Here is a 21,343-nt window from a genome sequence, read left to right as displayed (position 1 = left end):
TTTCCCAAGACCAGCCAGCTTAGCAGGGATGAATAATAGCATGTAAGGAGTGGAATCAGAACAAAAGTGTAAGTTCTGGGGAGTTCCTAATCACTGGAAGAGCCATACCATTTCAAGGAACATGAATAGGAGCCCAGAACTCCTGTGTTTTGTTGGGCACTCTTACTGCTGCATTGACTTGTAGTTTCTAAAGATCTAGAGTACATTGCTTAAACCAGCCTGTAGAGTAGACTTTGAATTCTGCACTTGGAAAAGGGCTCCATTTAACCCAAGCCTCAAAACCTGTCACCCATTATATGGCTTGTATGAACTTGAGCCTGTCTGAAAGACAGTGTCCCCGGAGGCCTTTCACTTACCAAGATTACCCTGCACTTCCTTTTTTCTGCACCCATCTGAAGAAAAGCAAAAATCCCAAATAGAGCTCTCCTCCATTACGCCATTGCATTTTCTGCTTTGCTTGCAGGCATCTCCAATTTATTCCATGCCAATTTATTCTTCAGTTTATTCCATGCTGAGGATGGTTGAAAGCATACCGAGTATTCATTCATGGCACGCCTCAAGATTTGATGTACTTCCCAGCATGGGGATCATAGGCACAATGTACCATGCTTTCTCTTCAGATTCATTCAGAGTGGTTGTGTGTAGTATGGACCTGTTCATCTTTGTATCTTTGACATGATGCTGTATATGCTATTAAGCACAGAACGCAGGTGTGGACTGAAAACCAATGGAAAGTGTTTGTGGCTGTGGATGTTGATTGCTATAATAGTAACATGAATCCCAAGCTACGTTACTGTCCACCACTCTGTGAAATTTCTTTGTTACAAATATTTGTAAAAGATCTGAGTAAAGAATTTGGAGCTCACTTGTAACAGAAATCATTATCAGAAAATGCAATTTAGGTTGATTTAATACTTGTACTTTGGAATTACAGAAAAACTAACCCATTCCCATATATCTTTCATTTCACTGGCTCATACATGAATCAATCCAAAATGCATTTACAAAGGATCTGCATTCAGTAATTCTTTTGGTCTGAGTGTGATAAGTGATTTCTCTTTTGACACTGTTTGGACCTTGTGTTTCATAAGCAGAATTGAGTACACTACCTCTTGTTTGTCAACTGCATGAGAGCATCTTTCAGGCAAGTAATTCAAAGACTTATTTCTTGTCAAGTCTGTTTGTATAACCATCTTACTGAAAACATCTACTTCCTTCCTCCTTCTTAGGGAAAATAGGATTGCTGAGAGCTAATGAAGGCCTCAGACTTTTATATAAGTCCCAGGGCTAAACTTTGGGATTGTCACCAGTTACTATTTAAAGAAGATGAGCCTGCCTGTGTTTGGGGGGACTAAGTCAGAATGTACCAAACAATGGTTTACACAACATAAACTGCTCCTAGTCTGTAGTAAATGTCAGTGGAAATAAAGCATTTGAGTAGTAGAGGTAGCACTTTTATGTGTAACTGATGATCTTAAGTCTGTTTGAACTTGCTCAGAGGAACTGCCATTAATATCAACTTCAAAGTGAGGGATTTGTCAACCTTTGAAATTGGTCCTTAATATTTTATTTTATAGTTGTCATTAAATGTGGTCAGGAAAGCTGGTCTAGGTCTGGAGGGGGAACCTCTGCGCAGATATTAACATGATGGTAAGAAGTGGTATCACTGTGTGCAAAATGGAAATGCAATGCACCTGCACTCATGTAGTCCATACCTGATGTGGTGAGTTCTGGTGAGGTTATGTTTAATAAGCATTTCTTCTCACATCTTCTGCAAAACATGGTCTTTATCCTGAAGCTATAACAAACCTTCAGTAGAGGCAGGTTGCAAGGGAGTCCTATTTGCTACTGTTAAAGCTTTGATGCTTTTGAAAGTCAGAGTTAAGATGCCACTTTACAGTCACGGCGAGGAGCAAGACAGCTGTCCTTTGTTGTACTTCATATAAGGTTGTTACATCTCCTTTTAGATCTCTTATGCAGGGAATTTTATCACATTGCACAGGGAAAGCAGGGGAGATGTCCTTGGCTTTTGGCAGGAGAGTTGCTGAAGCCCGAAGATGTTTTTCTTTGTGTAATTCCATTAGTGTGATGACAGTTTGGTGTTGGAACAGAAAAAGATCCGATGAAAGGACCACTCTGTAAGCGGGAATGACAGACAGAATGGAAACAGTAACTAGCAAGGTAATAGACTGTGATGGATCTATAATCTCTGAAGCTGCTGTAAGCAATAAATTCCTAAATAGTGTCCTTTCAGCCTTAACCTATTTATTTGCAAAGTGCTAAATTTAATTTTCCTTAGTCTGCAGGAAAGCAGCATCCCAGGAATAAACCTTTCGCCCAGCCAACAGCCTATGCCAAGCTGCTTGTTCCAACATTTCCATTTCCTCTTGCATCTGCGCAGAGCAGCATGGCTGTTTCCTCATTTTAATGCGTGTTTGAGTAGCACATAATTGAGGTTAACCTTAATATAAGGTACGATGTTTTCTGCTCTGGGCTCCCTTCAGAAGAGAGGGAGAATAGCCACTAACACAGTGTGCAGTCTCAGTAGAGACCTGAAGTGAATGAGAGAGTAAATTACCCTGTCCTGCAGACGGCATTGCTGGCCATGTTGGAACTATGTGAGAAAGCTAGTATTGCCATTACTGATGCTGGATCTGTGCTGTGGCTAGAGGACCAGAGCATGGAAAGCTGTCAACCCAGAATCTCTGTAGAGTGCTAAACATAACTAAACGACCACCTATTCTGGATTTTTTGAAAAGCCAACAATTTCAGGAGAAAGTAGAGAGTGCTCCAAGCTAGGCAACCAGCACTCTGCACATTTCCACCTTAAAGCATCGTTAGTCAAGGTCCGGTGTGTTCCCACTGCTATGTGGTGTTGCAGCAGGTGCTGTGCTGCTGATATCACATACAACACGGTAAAGCTGGCGGCATCAGGACCAGCCAGGTCCCTGTTTCCTCCAAAAATTCTCCATTGTCTTGAAAGCTGTTTGACAGACCTACATATTTAAACATTGCTGTTCCAGTCTTGTCTACTTAGAGATTTTGTGCCTGACAAACAAGGTGTAAGCCTACAGTAACCTTGCTTGCTGCATCCTAAATGGCCCTTTGGCATCTGCTGCTCAGAAGTACATCAAAGCACACTAGAAACTTTTAGTGCATGGTAGTATGATCCACGTGGCATTCAAACCTGCTTGTGGAAGGTAAGTTTTAGGTTGTGTTGAATGCTGCTCTTCTGGGTACAGTGGGGATTCAGTTCTTACTCCTTCAGTCATTTGAGTGTTTAAAATGTCTTTTCAGCTCATTTAATAATAATAATAAAAACAAAAACATCACTTACCCCACCAGCGCTGGGGTTGGATGACAGAGATGTCCTGCTGTTGGAGTCACTGAGCTCTAGCATTCCTCCCAGTAGCTAGCATAGGCTGGATGGAGACATTTCAAACTTCCCGAGTTTGGATAACTGGCAGTCTTCTCTGTGCTCAAGCCATACTAGGGTTTTCATTCTGCTTGACCCATACTAGGGTTTTAACTCAAACAGATGTTTAAATTTTTGAAGAGGACAATGGGAAAGACAGTCTTTTCTTTCTGTTTTCTTTCTGATACTTTTTTAGCCTCTTAGGAAAGAGAATCAAGTCTCATCTGGTTATTCCTCTGTCTACATTTGGAAAACTCCTCTGAGCTTCTAGGTTCTCCAGGCCTTTGGGAGCTTTGAGAGATTTTTTTTTCTCTGAAGTTTGTTTTAAACAAAAGTAACAATGTCAATTATTAGGGAATCCACTATAGGTGACCAATCATAATTCCTCAGTCTGTTCATTCTTCTGATACAGGACTAAGGAGCATACAGAATTATGTGACCAATCTAAGGATGTTAACTAATGGTTAATTGACTAGTCAAGTAGTTGATGGAATTTCTATCGACTAGTCGATAGGCACTTCCGCATTCCATCTTTGAAATGTAAAAGGGGGAGGAATCGACTAGTTGACTGACTATCAATAAGCATTTACTTATCAGATAGTCAACTAGTCTTTAACACCCTGAGACCAATCACAACTCCTCCAGATCCTGGGGGATGCCCCCTGAAGTTGATACTCAAATCCCACCAGAGCCTTTACTTTGGGTGTGAAAAAGTTACCAGCCTATCTAATGGATGCTATGTGATCTTTGCCATCCCTCCTAGTCATTGATGAGTCTATTAGCTGGTAGGAATATACTCTGAGACTAAAGGCCATTTCAGTCTCTTCATACCATGTAGTGCTCTCATCAGTTTTAAAATATGGTGTCATGGAAAATTTCACTTGTTGCACTGAAATTCTTTAGGCCTAAAATCAGGTTGAAAATGGGTACATAAGAACTGCCATACTGGGTCAGAACAAAGGTACATCTAGCTGAGTGTCCTGTCTTCTGACAGTGGCCGATGCCAGATGCCCCAATGGGAGTGAACAGAACAGGGAATCATCAAGTAATCCCTCTCCTGTCATCCATTTCCTGCCTCTGACAAAGGCAAAGGACACCATTCCTACTCATCCTGGCTAATAGGCATTGATGGACCTAATGTCCATGAATTTATCTAGTTCTTTCTGTAAGTAAGATCTATAATGTGCTCAATAATTTTCCCTTGTCTACTGCACTGTGTAAACAGCCATAAGCGGTCATGCCTAGGATGACTGAAAGTTATTCGTTTCTATGCAAAATCAAAGGTTGATGGGGAAGCATAAGTGAAATAGTTTCTCCCATAAAAATAAAACTTGATTAACTTAAAAACACAATTCCTCTACCAGATCTTTCCCTTTTGAGTTAGATTTGTAAGGGAGCCTTCACATGCAAATAGCTAATTGGGCAATATGCCAGAGGGCCGGAAAATGCAAAGATGTGTCTAGCATTTACCTGAGCTGCTTCCATCTCTTTGGGACTGAAATTATAATAGAATTAATTTTTCAAAAGCCAACATTTAAATTTGTCCCCCCAGCTGACATTAATAATGAATACAAGGAAGAGAAACACTACAATAAAGAAAGGCGTGGGAAAATTTAGTTGTAGGGTCATAATTCTTTTTTAAGATTTAAAACGATAATGAATATCTTGAAACTCATCATCTCTCCACTTATCAGCCTGCAGATCTCTCCCATCTTTTACCCAAGTCTGTCCCCTGCTTTGTCCAGTGAGGAGTCGGTTTTGTTTCCATGCAATACATCTTTCTATTATATTTTTTCCCTTGCTTCTGCCTGTATTAATTCCCCCTCCTCCACCCACAGTAAATAGGCAAGACCTGAGTAGGCTGGAGCGTCTCTTTTGTGTACACACAATCCCAACCCTCATCTCTAAAGCATCCCTTGAAGTGTTGCGGGGGCTTCAGTGCATGTGTCAGATCTGTGCCGACAAACTGCTCTCAGTGCCTAGTGAAAAACGGCAGACTGCTTGTTCACCTGCTCCATCAGCTTTAAGGGGACAAGCTCTGAAAGGCAGCCAAGATTGCAAGTCTTTCTGCTCCATTGCTGGCTGCTTCCCTTCCCTCACAAAGGGAGGTGTGTGGATTTTGTTTTAATTAAAGGTATGATATGCCAGCAGATTAATTGGAAATTAAAGTGATTTTTCTGCTGTATCATTGGAATAGGCTTATGCCAGGCTGCCGCTGAGGGGACCTGGGAGTTCTCCCTTTAACGGATTGCAGGCAATTTGCCGGTGGACAGTTATCTTATACATAATGGATGCTCTCACAAATTTCCCCAATTCTCAGCCAGCACAGGTGGTCTTTATTTTACCATCCAGAACAAATCAGGAACAGCCGGGCTTTTCCATTAACAGATGATGTGCAAAGAAGGGCAATTACTCATACTATTCCTCAAATGAAACAAAAAACAGGACTATGTAGCACTTTAAAGACTAACAAGATGGTTTATTAGGTGATGAGCTTTCGTGGGCCAGACCCACTTCCTCAGATCAAATAGTGGAAGAAAATTGTCATAACCAAGTATACCAAAGGATACAATTTAAAAAAATGAACATATATGTTCATTTTAAATTTTATTTTAATTGTATCCTTTGGTATATGTGGTTGTGACAATTTTCTTCCACCATTTGATCTGAGGAAGTGGGTCTGGCCCACGAAAGCTCATCACCTAATAAACCATCTTGTTAGTCTTTAAAGTGCTACATAGTCCTGTTTTTTGTTTCAGTTACACCAGACTAACACGGCTACATTTCTATCACTATTCCTCAAATGGACATTTAAGACTTTCCGTGATTATGGATTATGGATTTTTTTTTTATTTTGAGTTCTTCAGAAACCATTCTTTACTGTCTTGTGGTTCCTATAACATAATCCTGCCTGTAAATTGTTAACACAGGCATTCAAAGATGGGTAGACATGTTTTCACAAGTAGGAGACATCCTTGAGGTTATACAGGAGAACTGGTAATAGCATATGCTCACCAGGGTAAAACATGGGACAGGTACAACATGGTGACAGAAAATCACCAAGGCCTTTTATGCTGGCCAGCAAATAGCATAGCAAATGCATGATCCCTAGCACCATTATTCTAATCTTCAGAAATGAGGATATGGTTCGGTGGATTGTCCTTGCTAAACAGTAACTATATTAGAAAAGAAATCCTCTCCCAGAAGTCCGTGAATGGTGCAGCGCCTCATACAGGCCCTCTGCACAGGGTGGAATTTCGCCCTGGACGCAGATGGAAATAGCTTCAAATGTGCCCTCTGTCAAGTGCCTTTTGCCCGTCTTGGCTTCTCTCTGTTAGAAGTGAAAGCTTGATTGCAAAAGGATCAAGGTGAAACTTCCTATCTGCAGGAAGTTTCTGTGGCTGTCAACCACCACGTTCAGATGGAGGCTGGGGATTGGTCCAAGAACCTTTTCCGCAGGTCTGTATTTAGCAACTAAAGATGTCTTCCACTCAGTGAGAAGAAAACACAATTACTAACCTAACAATTTGGCTCAGTGGGGTGGAAGCTTGTCTTACCAGTTTCTTACTGCTGTCCATTTCCAGTAGCTTTTCTAGGCAAGTGAAGTCCAAACTAGGGCTTTTCATTTTAATGACTTCAAATAAGCATTCACTGCTCCTTGGAAAGCACAGACCCAAAACACACATACTAAAGGGTGCACATTAGCTCTCCAATATAAAAAGGAGAATGAACTGGCTCTCTGAGAAGTGCTGTGTGCCCTACCTTCTCAGCTGGGTTCTTGCTGTGAGTAATATGTAGCAATGCTGTTGTCTCAGAAGCTGTGTTCCCAGTTCGGCATTGACAGAAGTATATGTATTTTCATATTGTTTATTAGTCATTTTGTCTTATAATTTAGCTGTGTGCTTTACAGACTACAGAGAGGTTTCAGGAGAATGTTATTTGAGATAATTTTGGGGCAGAGGCAGGAAGGGGATGGTTAGAAATAGCTGAATGTTTGTTTCCAGTTCAGCAAGTTTTACAGTTGTGTGCTGTGATAATTGAAGGTTTGCTCTTACATCCTACAAGTTTGTGCTGGAGGAGAGAACATGGTCTGCCTGTCCCCAGCCATGGACTTTTGCAAAGTCTCTTGCTGCCCCTATGAGAAGGAGATCAGACAAGGGAGGCCATTACAAAGAAAAAGAGAGGAATATTAATGACAGCTTAGCACAACCTGCATATTTTCAAAGTAATACATGTTTTGCAAGGAAGAGATGCTGCTCTCTGAGGCCATGGAGGAGATGAAGGTTCTGGACTTGTCTGACACATCCCAGGTGAAGTTCTGTAGTAAAACCCAGGTGCTTTGTTGGTATGTGTAAGAAAAAACTGCCCAAAAGAATTTTTCAAAGGAAAAGTGTCTTCTCTCCCAACATCCCCAGCCCTAGCTTTGCTGTGACCAAGTCCAAGACCCACTCAAGGGACTGAAAAACAAACCAACAGCTCCAAAATAATGAGGCCCATTCTGTTGCAGTCTGTGTAATGAGTGAAAACATGCTAAAATTAAAGGAAAATTTAGCTACCAGAGCTGACTGTTACAGATGTCCCAGGCTTTATCAGTGGAGCTCAAAATTCTTAGGAGTTAGTTACCCTTGGGGACAAAATTCTTAGGCATGGCATTTACCGTCAGACAGTACTATGCCTTCTTTCTGAGGATGAAATTCCTATCTCCTCAGAGAGTCAACACAAGACATGGACACCATAATAGTCTTCTTTGAGATAGCTTAAGCAAAGGATGAATTAAGGAGTACTTAACTGAATTTCACCTACGGTCATACATATGGGCCCTGCTAGTGTTTTGAACTTAATACGAAAAACAAATACAGTAAACTTCTGATAATCCGGCACCTTTAGGATCCAGGGGGTGCCGGACTATCAGATATGCCGGACTATCGGAAGGGGGGGCTATGAGGGGTCTGGGTTGGGGGGGGAATGCCACCCCAGACCCCTCATAGCCCCCCCTTCCAATAGTCCGGCTCTGCCACAGGCGTCCCCAATTAAGCCGCTGCTGGTCAGTTTCACAACCAAACATCTTTGTTTTTGGAATCTACTATCCTGGAGGTCTAGAAGAGCCAGATTTCAGCAAGCATCCAAGAGTGCTGTATGGGATTTTGACTTGGGCTGTGTCTACACTAGGAAGGTTTGGTGACAAAAGTGCTGCAATATGCAAAAATGAAAACCGGTTTTAATGGACAGGAGGAGTGCTGACCAGCACCCAGTGACAAAGGGGTTAAATTCAGGTAACTAGCAAAGGTGTTGACCAGGGGGCCATGAGAACCAATCGAGATAGAGGGTTGAAATTTGAATAGGATATAGGTTCCCTGTGTGCTTTCTGTATGTGGGAGAGATAAACCAGGAGTTGAGAGACAGAGAATGATTTAAACCCAGAGAGGACTACCATGTCTCCAAGGAATTCAGGGCATGGGAGCAGACTAAACAAAGAGAAAATTAGAAGTAAGTAAAAGAGGAGAGTGAATACAGTTGCGTTCAGGGTAACTTTTCTTTTTGTGGTTTGGTTTGAATTGCTCTGTGTAAGTCTATGCCTCCCCTCCCCAATTACCATCTAAGCATTGTTCCTAGAGATTTCCTTTGTGTTTTAATTTGTTTTCCTTAGTTGCTCTGTAACATCTAGCAACCAAGTACGCTTTATCAAGTTTATCTTTTGTTTTGCAATAAAAATACAGCCGCTCTCAGAGTTACGAACAAGTTACGGACCAACACTTGGTCCGTAACTCGTTCGTAACTCTGAGAGCGACACTTGGTCCGTAACTCGAACTGTTCGTAACTCGGATCCCATAGAGTTACATGGCAACCGCGCTGTTCATAAACGCAGATCACCATTCGTAACTCGGATCCGCATTTATGACCGCTTTGGTCGTAAGTGCAGATGGTCGTAAGTGGAGATGGCCGTAAGTCGGGGAGCAGCTGTAACTTTTTTAAGATAATGATTTGATTCTTGTGTCCTGGAAGGTCTGTCTGCATGTATCTGTGCGCCTCAGACTAAGGGGGTCAGCTACCAGGGACTGCAGCTTGTGTTTTTCTTTTTTTCAAGCTCTTTTGGGGGCAAAAGAGCTTGGGGTACTCCTGGAGATGATTTCAAATGTTCACCCCAGGTTTTTAGGGATAGAAAAGCACTTGATGGCAGTGATTCCCCAAAATCTGTGTATTGTGATTCTGGGGGGAAGTTTTTTGTAACCATTGCCTGTACAGGCAAAGTTTTGAACCTCTCTTGTGGGCCCTCACCTTCTGCACTCAGAGTGCCAGAGTGGGGAACAGCCCTGACACCGGTCAAACTGGTTTTTCTGCCTCCCATTGTTGGCATTTTGTGGCCACATTGCTGGCTCCACTGTCAACAGCTAGAGCAAAGCAATCTGGCTAAGCATCCCACAGTGCAGTGTTGTGGGAAGGCAGAGTTGATCCCTGCGCTGCTTAGGATTCCCTCCTAGCTCTGTGAGCTCTCCGTGCTGAGGAATGTCAAAGCAGCACAGCAGTCTCTCCAGCTCTACCCTTGCAGCAGCAGTCTGCCTGCTGCTGTTTTCCTACCAGGGCAGAACAGAAGCATTCCAATGATTTGCTTTTTTTGTTTGTTCCCCAAACAAAGCAGCTCACTCAGCTGCCAGATTTTTCCTAGAGCTTTGAAAGGGGAGGGGTTTATGCCTGCAGAGCAGCACAGATCAAAACACTGAGCAGAAGCATCAGGGCAGGCATTGTGGGATACTGGTGGAGTCAGTTCTGTCCACAAAACAAACAGTTGAGTATGTTAGGGAAATTCCCAAACCTGAACCATTCTTTTGAGGTGACAAATCTGAAGAATTGTCCCAGATTGAGGTGTCATTAGAGGAGGTTTTGGAACAAATTGATAAACTTTACAGTAACAAGTTACCAAGACCAGATGACATTCACCCAAGAGTTCTGAAAAAACTCAAATGTGAAATTGTGGAAATATTAACTGGTTTGTAACCTCTCTTTTTTATCTTCTGCACCTAATGAGATGCCAATATTTAAAAAGACTCTAGAGTTGATTCTGACGTTAGACCGGTAAGTCTAACGTCAGTACCAGACAAATTAGTTGAAACTATAGTAAAGAATAAAATCATCAGACACATAGATGAACATAATTTGTTGGAGGAAAGTCAACATGGTATTTGTAAGGGAAATCATGCCTTACTAATCCACTAGAGTTCTTTGAGGGGGTCAACAAACATGTGGACAAGGGGGATCCACAAGATATAGTGAACTTAGATTTAAAGAAAGCTTTTGTCAAGGTCCTTCACCAAAGTCTCTTAAGTAAAGTAAATTGTAATGGGATAAGAGGGAAGATCCTCTCATGGATTGATAACTGGTTAAAAGACAGGAAACAAAGGGTAGGAATAAATGGTAATTTTTCAGAATGGAGAGAGCTAACTAGTGATGTCCCTTAAGGATCGGTACTAAGACCAATCCTATTCAACCTATTTATAAATGATCTAGAGAAAGGGGTAAACACTGAGGTGGCAAAGTTTCCAGACGATACTAAGCTGCTCAAGATAGTGAAGACCAAAGCAGACTCTGAAGAACTTCAAAAAGATCTCACCAAACTAAGGCTATGTCTAGACTGCAGGCTTCTTTCAGAAGAAGTTTTTCCAGAACAGATCTTCTGGAAAAGCTTCTTCCAAAAGAGAGCGTCTGCACTTCAAAAGGGCATCGAAACAGCAATCTGTTTTTTTGAAAGATAGCATCCACACCAAATGGACACTATCTTGCATTTCAGCTGTGATTACTATGGACGGAGTGGCTGCCAGGGCACCTGTGCTTTTTTCCTCTTTCCTCTTCTTTCAAAAGAACCTTCTCTTCCCCGTCCACACACACCTTTTTCCGAAAGAGCTCTTTCGGAAAAAGGCTTCTTCCTCATAGAATAAGGATTACCAATGTCTGAAAAAGCCCTCTGTTCTTTCAATTTTCTTTTAGAAGAACACAATTGCAGTGTGGACATAATTGAAGTTTTTTTTCAGAAAAACAGCCATTTTTCCAAAAAAACTCTGTAGTATAGACATACCCTAAGGCTGTGTCTACACTGGCCACTTATTCCAGAAAATCAGCTGCTTTTCCGGAATAACTTGCCAGCTGTCTACACTGGCCCCTTGAATTTCCGGAAAAGCACTGACGATCTACTGTAAAATCATCAGTGCTTTTCCGGAAAAACTATGCTGCTCCCGTTCAGGCAAAAGTCCTTTTCCGGAAAATTGTTCCGGAAAAGGGCCAGTGTAGACAGTACAGATTTCTTTTCCGCAAAAAAGCCCCGATCGCAAAAATGATGATCGGGGCTTTTTTGTGGAAAAGCGTATCTACATTGGCACGGACGCTTTTCCAGAAAAAGTGTTTTTCCGGAAAAGCATCCTGCCAATGTAGACACGCTTTTTCCGGAAATACATATAATGGAAAACTGTTCCATTTTAAGCATTTCTGGAAAAGGGTGCCAGTGTAGACATAGCCTGTGTGATTAGGCAACAAAATGGCAAATGAAATTTAATGTTGATAAATGTAAAGTAATGCACATTGAAAACAATAATGCCAACTATATGGGGACTAATTTAGCTCTAACTACTCGAGAGAGATTTTGAAGTTGTGTATAGTTTTCTGAAAACATCCATCCAATGTGCAGCAGCAGTCAAAAAAGCAAATGGAATGTTAGAAATCATTTACAAAGGGATAGAGACAGAAAAGGTTCAGAAAAGGTCAACAAAAATTATTAGGGGTTTGGAATGGGTCCCATATGAAGAGAGATTTAAAAGACTTGGAATTTTCAACTTAGAAAAGAGGAGACTAAGGGGGGATATGATATATGTCTATAAAATCATGATTGGTATGGAAAAAGTGCATAGGGAAAAGTTATTTACTTGTTCCCATAACATAAGAACTAGGGGGTCACCAAATGAAATTAATAAGTAGGAGGTTTAAAATACACAAAAGGAAGTTTTTCTTTACACAGCGCATGGTCAACCTGTGTAACTCCTTGCCAGAGGAGGTTGTAAAGACCAGGACTTTAACAGGGTTCAAGAAGAACTCGATAAATTCATGGAGGCTAGGTCCATCAATGGCTATTGGCCATTGGATGAGTAGAAATGGTGTCCCTAGTCTGTTTGTCAGAGGCTGCGAATGAGTAGCAGGGGAGGGGTTACTTGATAATTCCCTGTTCTGTTCACTCCCTCTAGGGCCTCTGGCATTGCCGCTGTCGGAGGACAGGGTACTGGGTAGGTGGACCTTTGGTCTGACCCAGTATGGCCGTTCTTATGTACAGTGGCAGTGTTAGTACTACCCGTTATAGGGAGCTCTGTAGTTCATGTGAGATTGTTCAGATAACTACTGAATAAACCATCCAAACGAGGGAGCATGAAGGAGACAGTTGAATGTAGTGAGTGGAATATTGAAAGAGTGACAGAGAAGAAGAGAGACACTTCGATGGTCTGAGAATGGAGAAGAGCTGAGAGGAGAAAGTGAGAGAGACAGAAACCAGGCAAAAGAAGAGAGGGAATCTGAAGAGGAAGGAAAAATGTAAAATGGAAATGAGAAAAGGGAAAGAGAAGCAAGGGAAGGTCTGGTACAGTATATAGGTCAATGAGATGTGTTTTTATCCATGTTCTTTTGTACATTTGATTGTATCTCTCTGGCAAGCACTGCGCAGCTGTGTTAATGAGACAGTGGCAGCAGGAAGTGATAGCAAGGATGATGTTGCTCATGGGGGACTTGAATGAAATTGCTGTTGTCACTGTTGGATGCATGACTAAATAAACAATATATTGCTCTGTATCCAGACTTGCTGCAGTCTTGCAGAGTCACTTCACTACAAGGTCTTAAGGCACATCCCGAGAGCTCTGAGGCATTATCTGTGGAACACTTACGGAGTCTGTCACTGAGGTCAGTAAAGCTGCTAATTGTTGATCTATTCACATTTTCACATAGTCTGTCTCCCAGGCTGAGAGTTGATTCAGATATCTTTCTGGGACAGTGGTCCTAGAGGCTTTATTTAATTGGTACTCTGCAGCCTCCCTCCAAAAGATTTGTTATTGCTAGCTCATCTTCCACGAGTGGGAATCAGCAGTGGCAATTTCTCAAAGGAAAAAGAAAGTTTACTTACCTGTGATTGGAACACATTTCCTCCTCAGATCCATTCTCCTTACTTTCTCACTTCATTGGAATCTGGCAGTTTTTGCTGTGCCTTTAATCATAGGCATGTGCTTCCCATCTATGCTGAAATACAAAAATCTCATTGGAGAGGTGGACACTCTTATCCCTGCAGATGTTTCCAGGTAGGGTCCACTGAAGCATTCCAAAGAGATCGGCGTGATTTAGCCTAACCAGAACCAATTTTCCTTTCCATCCACAAGATTTTCTGCATTTCATGGGGCTCCATATTCATTTTCCCTTTCTTTTCCGTGTTCATTGAATAATACTGTTCAATTTTCAACAGTGTGGCTTGCACAAGAGTCTTCAGGTTACTGAACTGAACCTTAATAATCACTAGAGAAAGCCAACGGTACGGGATGTTCACAAAGTCCCCTGAAACTGCCCTTCTCTAGAGTATGACTCAGAGAAGCAGAATGCTGAGATTCCTGTATCTCTGCACATTTTGAATTATTATTGATGGCAGGGGAAGGATTCTATGGAAATAAACACACTGGCTACCGGCAGGAATCTAAAATGTGGTGGATTATCCACTGAGCTTGCAACAAGGTGTACAATAAGGGTTTATTTTAAGGACTGTTTCTCCTGTCTTCAGCATGTCTCCCCCAGGTCACACTCCATCCCTTGATTGCAGTTTAATCTCACACATTACTCTGTGGCTGTAACCTCCTCTCCCTGTCTCCATGGCTAGGCAGTAGAGAACCAGCAGCCAATTTGTGTCCAGAATGAAGGTTGTGACCCTCTCAGTTTTCCTTTGTTCTGATAGGCTGCTGGATGTCAAAGGAAATAGACTGGCAACTTTGTACTAGTTGATAGAAACAAAGAAATTTCTGATCTCCAAATTGCCTGCTTAGATGTTTTGTTTTCCTGTGGGTATAGATACAGTTTTCAACAAGGATGGAGAGGGGTTTAAAGTCTGTTGGATTTGTCTGCCTTCAAGGAAATGGTGGGGGAAGGACTGTGGTGTTTTCATGCATGTTTTGGAAGTGAAGCTAGAGCAATTCTGTATTCTCTAGTGTGAATGAGCTAAGTATACGGAGTGGTGTCTCTTGCTCTTCCGAGAGAGTGAGCGGTACCCAGTGGTGCTGAGCAATTTACTGTGCAGTAACCCATACTTCTGCCCACTTTCCTCATCTGCCACATGCACGTAGTCATTTTGTCTCTGATGGCTTTAAGGTGTAAAACTGCAACTGCTGTTTGGAAGCTTCCATGATGGGGTGAGTCAAGGCAAATAAAAGTTTTACAAGCCAAAGCACCTGCCTCACCTGCTGCAGGAACTCATCGGAACCGTTTAGAATTGCCCAGCAAAAGGGACATTGCCAGAGTAGAACTAGGTCAGGTGTCCCCCAACCAGTCAATCACAAGGCTCTGACAATCCATCTCCATCTCAGTCCTACACCATCTTCCCCCACCCGCTTTGTTTTCCAGTAGCAGATGTTGCTTTAGCAAAGGATGGGATGCTGTCAGTAATCTCTGCTGTTTTGCTGGATGCCTTCTCAGAAGGGGTTTTTTTCCTTTGAAAGGTGTTGAGTAGGATGTGGGCTGGGCTGGGCTCACCGCTTTGAATTTCTGCCAGGTTCCCTCCTCTGATCTTGAAGAGGAGTCAGCAGAAAACTGACTGGGCAGGAGCTGTTTGCAGCACAGAACAAATTCCAGCAATGTCCAGTGGGTCAGGATGCTTCCTTTCCTCAGAAGAGAGTACATGGGGGGATCCCCTGCAGCCCTCCAGATCCTTGTAGATTGCCTAGCTGCAGCAGCGGGCAGAGCGTGGGAAGGAACTACCAGGAACTGGGCTATACTAACTTCAGACAGAGGAGGAAAAGTGCCTGTGCCTTTCCAAAAAATCCAATCACTTCCTGGGGTGCTCAACAAGGAGAGTGTAGGATTGGGATGGTTATTACACAAACACCTGGTGAGCTGTCTGTGGGACCATCACAACCCGTGTTTTTATCAGCATCTCTCAGCAAAATAAGCTATATCGGCAAATCCCATATTTGCCTCCCTTCCACTCCCAGCCTCTGCCTATACCTCTGTTCCACATGATCCCTGCTTTCTTTCCACACCCACTACTCACCTCATCTGCTCTTCATCATCTCTTTCCTCTTCCCTAGGAGCCTGGTTCCCCGTCTCGCACTCCCCACAGTCTACCTTCCCTTTCCTGACCCTCCTGTCCCTCTAAATTCCCCCTTTCCATTCAAAGCTTCAGCAGAGGAAGTTTCCCTGTGAAATTGATTTGGGCTTCTTTAAAATGCAGTGTGTGTTGGGGTTTCTTTTTCCTGCAGAGGAGTGGCAGGCACAATGTTCTCTGAATCTCCCCCAGCATGACAAACCAGGAACATCCTCCTGTCTCCTTTCATGGAGCCCCAGCAGAGAACAGCACTGGGATGCTAGCGACCACAAAGCGGTGTCAGAGCAGTTCACATTTCTCCAGCAGTGAGAGGGGCCATTGTAATGACAATGCAGAGCGAGCAAGGGGCTGGGCAGCCAGGTTCAGCTGAGCTCCTTTGGGCACTAGAAGACTTGCTGATTTCACAGACAACTTTGTCATTTGCTAGAAGTGCCTTCTCCTCCTGCACTGCCTTTGGGTTACTGCTGCCCCTTCCCCAGACTCTTGGCTCTTCTGTCTCCTGCTGCCTCTTATCCACTTATCCCTCAGTTTTTCATACTCCACCCCGGTCCTTTCACCCTTTTGCGGTAACTCCCTCCCACTCTTTGGCATCCCCACCATCAATTCGCGGCCTCCTGCTGCTACCACCACCCCCAGCCACAGCCTCCTCCCTCCCAAATGCCCTGTGATCTGGTTCAGGAGTGCTGTGGGGAGGGGTCTAATTGGTATCTCATGAGAAAGGTTTGGTTCAGCTACTGTGGCAAGTGGTGGATCTGGCCAGCAAGAAGGTATTTCACTGAGTAGGCCTCAGGTAGGGAGGGGAGGCTGATTGTCCTGATTGTCCCTGTGCATTTTGCAGGGAGTTTTGGGGCAGGTGTGGGGTTATAACCAGTTGCCAAGGGGAGTTGAGACTCGTACCTGTGAGCATTGAGGAGAAGGCGCTTCCTGGGCTAGAAACACAGATGGTGTTAGGCAACAGCCCAGACCATCCCATTACAGGGTTTGTGGTCAAGCAAACTCCACCAATCCCTGTGGCATACCCATCCATGCAGGCTTTTCCCATGGGCCTCCAGCCTGGAAGGCAGCTATCCTGCATGCTAGGGAGTGCAAAGCCCGGTTTCCCACAAGCATTCAGGGGTATTCTCCTTGGCCTAGGAGCTTGCTCAACACTTTGCCCAGCCTAGAGCCCCCTCCCAGAGCCTGCACCCCCTCCAACACTTTGCCCCACCCTGGAGTTCCCTTCTGCACCCAAATTCCTTCCCAGAGTTTGCACCCACTCAGCTCTTCCCTCACCCAAATCCCATGGTCCCAGCCCAGAACCTGCACCCCTCTGTCCCAGCCCAGTGAAAGTGAGTGAGGGTAAGGGAGAGCAGGTGATGGAGAGAGGGGGAAATGAAGTGGGCAGGGCCTCACGGAAGGGGTGGAACAGTGGGGTAGATCCTGGGTTGCCCTGACATTTAAAAAGCAAACTTGTGCATGAAAAGGTTGGAGACCACTGAACTCTGTTCAGCTGGGTAGCCTCTTTATTGGGGTTGTGGTTGTTTGCATCTAGGGTTCACACCCTGCCAGTCCCTCTCACATCATTGGGGTTGTGATTGTTTGCATCTAGGGTTCACACTCTCTCATCCAGTCCCTCTCACATCCATCTCCAGACCATCCCTGAGTCTTTAGCCTGGAGGAGTTTATTTATATATATTTTAGCATAAACCTAAATGCATGGAGAAGACCTGAGCTATAAATATTTATCTTAATATTTATCTTTTGTTTATCCCATCAGGGAAGCTCTTGGGTGATGGCAGAGATCCTGCAACAGCTGCAGCCTTTCTTCTCTTACCAGTCACTGAGAAACTCTAATGATAGTTTAGCGTGATGCACATAAGAAGAATGTACTCCATTTATACTAAACTTCCACAGAGCACATTGAAGTAAAAATAGATTAAATCTTTCCATAGTTCTGTAGCAAAAAAAATCACCCTTCATTTGCCTTCTCTTTCCTCAACTCATTACGAGAGAGAAACACTCAATCTCAAAACCCCTTCATTTTTAAAGGGACTTTGTCCCTCTTCTCTCCCCACTCATACTTTTGTCTTTTAATTCATTCCTTAAGGTGAGGCCTTGCAAAGGGAATGAAGAATTCCTGAACACAGGAATTGATGGTGTCTGTCTCTCTCTCTCTCTCTGTCTCTCTCTCTCACGCACACACGCGCGTTGTATTGGGGAAGAGGGTCTGTGTACCTGACTGTGTTATGAAAGCCTTGAAGCAATGACATGAATGGGGATGGGACTGGGGGCAGGGCCTTAGAACTGAACTGAATGCTGGAATTCCTGACCTCTCTAGAGCCTGGACATTGGGGTTAAGCAATATTAAAGACGCTTTCATTTGGAAACTATGCCCATTTTCCTCCTCTCCTTCCATTAAGAGCCTTCAGGTTTATTGCTCTCCTGGGGATCTCAGAATCGTTGATTAACTCATAACTCACTAGTTCTTGACACACAGAGCAGAAAATTCCACACTAATTAACAATTTTCATTCACCTCCCCTCCTGCTTTTCACTCTAGAGATTTTTTTCAAGCCTTTAGAGGTTTTACACTTAAATTCATTTTTAATTTCATTTTTTTCTGATTATTAGTGCTAATAAGTGCAAACTTTGAGCTGTGTGGTTCAGTTGCAGGATGTGTATCTGACAAAGCATTTGGAAAGAAAGAGTGATCACCTATAGGGCTACATCTACACTGTACCTCTCTTGTGCAAAAGCCTATGCAAATTAATCGTGGATTAGTATATTGCCATGCTTCATTTGCATAATTTGGGGGCATTTTTGCGCAAGAGACATTTTTCCTCTTTTTTTTTTTCAGGAAGAATGGCTTCTGCGCAAAAGGGGGGTTTTGTGCAAAAATGACCCCTGATTAATTATGCAAATGAAGTGCAGCAGTATGCTAATCCATGCTTCATTTGCATAGGCTTTTGCGCAAGAGAGGTGCAGTGTAGACATAGCCCTAGAGATAAAAGAGGTGCTGGTTCATGGAGGAAGCCAAAGGCTAGCAGCATGGTCTGCATGATGCAGAAAGGAAACAAATCAAGTCCAGTCTTAGCACATTTGTCCAATACAGTGCAATGTGCTCTAGCCGAAAGGAGCTTAAATCTACTGCAACTAACTCACTGACAGGGGATGTGTTCAGCCTCTCAAAGTATCTCCTACATGTCTCACTTAGAGCAGGGCTACTCAACATGCGGCCCATGGCGCACGGTGCAGTTTGGGTGTACGTGGGGCTCAACACGCAGCCTATGGGTGGGAGCCAAAACAAAAAAGTAGTCAATATAATGGTCTTTTGTTGATATTGGTTTTAGTAGTTAAATTCCCAGACTGTCATTGCTCATTAAAAGTGCTGCCATATGGATAGAAATCGGGTAAATATTGCGTTTTATTAATACCAGCAGAACTGACTTAAATGGGGCCTGCATGTTGTGTAGTCTTGCCTTAATCTTTGTACCAAAACCCATCAGTGTGAAAGAAGCTATTTGAATATATTTGCATGTATATGCAACCACACTTAAGTTGTGGCATGTGCTGTGAGTATCATTGTGGCCCCCGGGGCTTCTAAAGTTGAGTAGCCCTAGCTTAGACAGTGATGGGGGAGAGCCAAGTCTTCCTAGTGCTTGTAGTCAGTTGTGCAATACAAATGGGAGGATGTCTGATCTGCCTCCCTTGAGCCTGGCACCCTTACAGCTCATAATAGCCATATTAAAGTGAAAGTCCTGAGCAGATTAGCCTAAGCTGCCACTTGTAAAGCCATCCTATAGAGCCCAGGGCATTAGGGGTGCAGAATGCAGACCTTCTGTTCTTGCTATGGCTTTGTTCGGTATGTAGTTGTATTACCATCAAACGCTTCCACTGCCTTCTCAGCTAAAGTCTCACCAGAGTCCTGGTGCACTTTACCTGGTAAAAAGATCTGGGTTTAGAACTGACTTGGTCCAGTAGTTAACACATGCATGGAACACTTTGGATATGTCTATACTGCAGCTGGGAGTGAGAACCCCAGCCAGGGTAGACAGACCCTCACTAGCAGGATTTGAGTGAGTGTGCCAAAAATAGCAGTATGGACCTTGCAGCTTGGGCAGAGGCTCAGGTGAGCCATCTGAGCTCAGACCCTTGGGGCCAAGTGAGCTTGAAAGCCTGTTCTCTCACACTCCCCACAGTGTCTACACTACAATTTTTAGTGTACTAGCTGGAGCCAAGCTAATGCTAGTCCGTATGCCCTGGCTGGGAGGCTCATTTCCAGCCACAGTGTAGACATACCCTGCAATTCAATGCCTATTGTCAGAGCACTTGGACCAGCAAGGCCGTAGGGGTATGTCTACGCTACCACCCTAGTTCGAACTAGGGTGGTAGTGTAGACATACCCTCAGAGAGGTGCCCCCAGCTGTTATGGCACAGTTTAGCTAATATCCTTTTTCAACAAACCTTGAGATTGGGAAGTAGATGTGGGTAGGTCTCCAACCTTTTTACACCCAAGATCACTTTTTAAATGACAGAACAAGCCAAGATCTACCGCCCTGCCCCTTCCTTGAAGCCCCACCCTCTCTATTCTCCTCTCCATCACTTGCTATCCCCAACCCTTATACTGCTGCTTCCTCTCCCTCCCCCCCCAATTCTTCTATAGGAAGAGGTTTTTCCAACATTTGGCCTGTCTAGACTGGACCAAATGGCAGAAAAACCCCTTCTTTTGGGAGCCCCCTTATTCCTTGTGGAAAGAGGAATATAGGGGTAACTGAAAGATCATGTTTGCTCTTCCATTAAAGGAAGCAGAAGAACAAATGCCTCCCTGAATGCAGAAGTGTTTTTCTGGGATATCTCCAGAATCCTGAAAAACTCCTGCAGTCTAGTCATAGCCCCGCTGGGTTGAGACAGGATGTATAGGCTCTGGGGTGGGAATGAGGGATTTGGATGTGGGAAGAGGTGAGCAGTTCAAGCTCTGGGAGGAAATCTGGATGCAGAAGAAGGTGGATAAGGGAACGCTGGCTTGGGGAGGGGGTGCCAGGCCGGGCAGTGTTGGGGTCAGATGTAGGGTTATGGTACTAAGCAAGCCACAGACTTCTGGATGTGAGGGTTCAGGAATTTGGGTTGGGGGATGTGAGGGGCTCAGGGTTCCAGTGTATGATAGGCTCAGATGTAGGGTTTGGGGGAGAGGGGAGTGCAGGAGTGTTATGATGCTGTGGCCAGATGGGGGCTTGGCCCCAAATTGAGGTTTGTTGGCCAGGCTTCATTTTTAAATAAAATATGTCAAACAAAAGGTTTCAGCATTGTCTTTATTTCTGAGAAGGGCGGGGAACCTGTTTTGAGTCAGGGGTCACTGACGCAAGAAAAGTCAGTTGGGGCCACACAAGTAAGATGCAAAGAAAACCTCCGCCAACCTCCCCCCCACCAAGCTTCACTAATGTGGCCCCAACTGTGTTGGTGGGACATAGTACTGGGGAAGGGTGCTAGTGGGTGCTTTGGCAGGGGACAGGGAGCCAGTGGGGACAGAATTCTGCGGCTGGGGGCAGGGGAGAAGGAACAGGGTGCTGGGAGGGCAGAGGACAGGTTTCTGCAGCTGGGGACAGGGTGCCAGTGGGGACAGAGTTCTGT

The 21,343-nt window shown here is 43.9% G+C and overlaps 1 protein-coding gene across 7 annotated transcripts in view; it reads left to right on the top strand.

The window, feature by feature from the left end:
- The window catches only part of MAD1L1 (mitotic arrest deficient 1 like 1), a 743,124-nt gene that overhangs the window by 609,882 nt on the left and 111,899 nt on the right, over positions 1-21,343 (top strand). Inside the window, exon 18 of one of the 7 annotated variants that reach the window (XM_014581068.2) lies at positions 13,240-13,342. The exons of the other annotated variants lie outside the window; for them this stretch is intronic. Within the exon in view, the coding sequence (XP_014436554.2) occupies positions 13,240-13,341 (102 nt within the window). The 3' untranslated portion in view covers position 13,342. The remainder of the gene's footprint in view (positions 1-13,239; positions 13,343-21,343) is intronic. 7 annotated transcript variants of the gene reach the window in all.

This window comes from Pelodiscus sinensis, chromosome 16 (genome assembly GCF_049634645.1).
Source record: "Pelodiscus sinensis isolate JC-2024 chromosome 16, ASM4963464v1, whole genome shotgun sequence".
Taxonomy (NCBI): Eukaryota; Metazoa; Chordata; order Testudines; family Trionychidae; genus Pelodiscus; species Pelodiscus sinensis.
The sequence above is the reverse complement of the archived record's forward strand: the minus strand, read 5'-3'. Positions and strand labels throughout refer to the sequence as shown.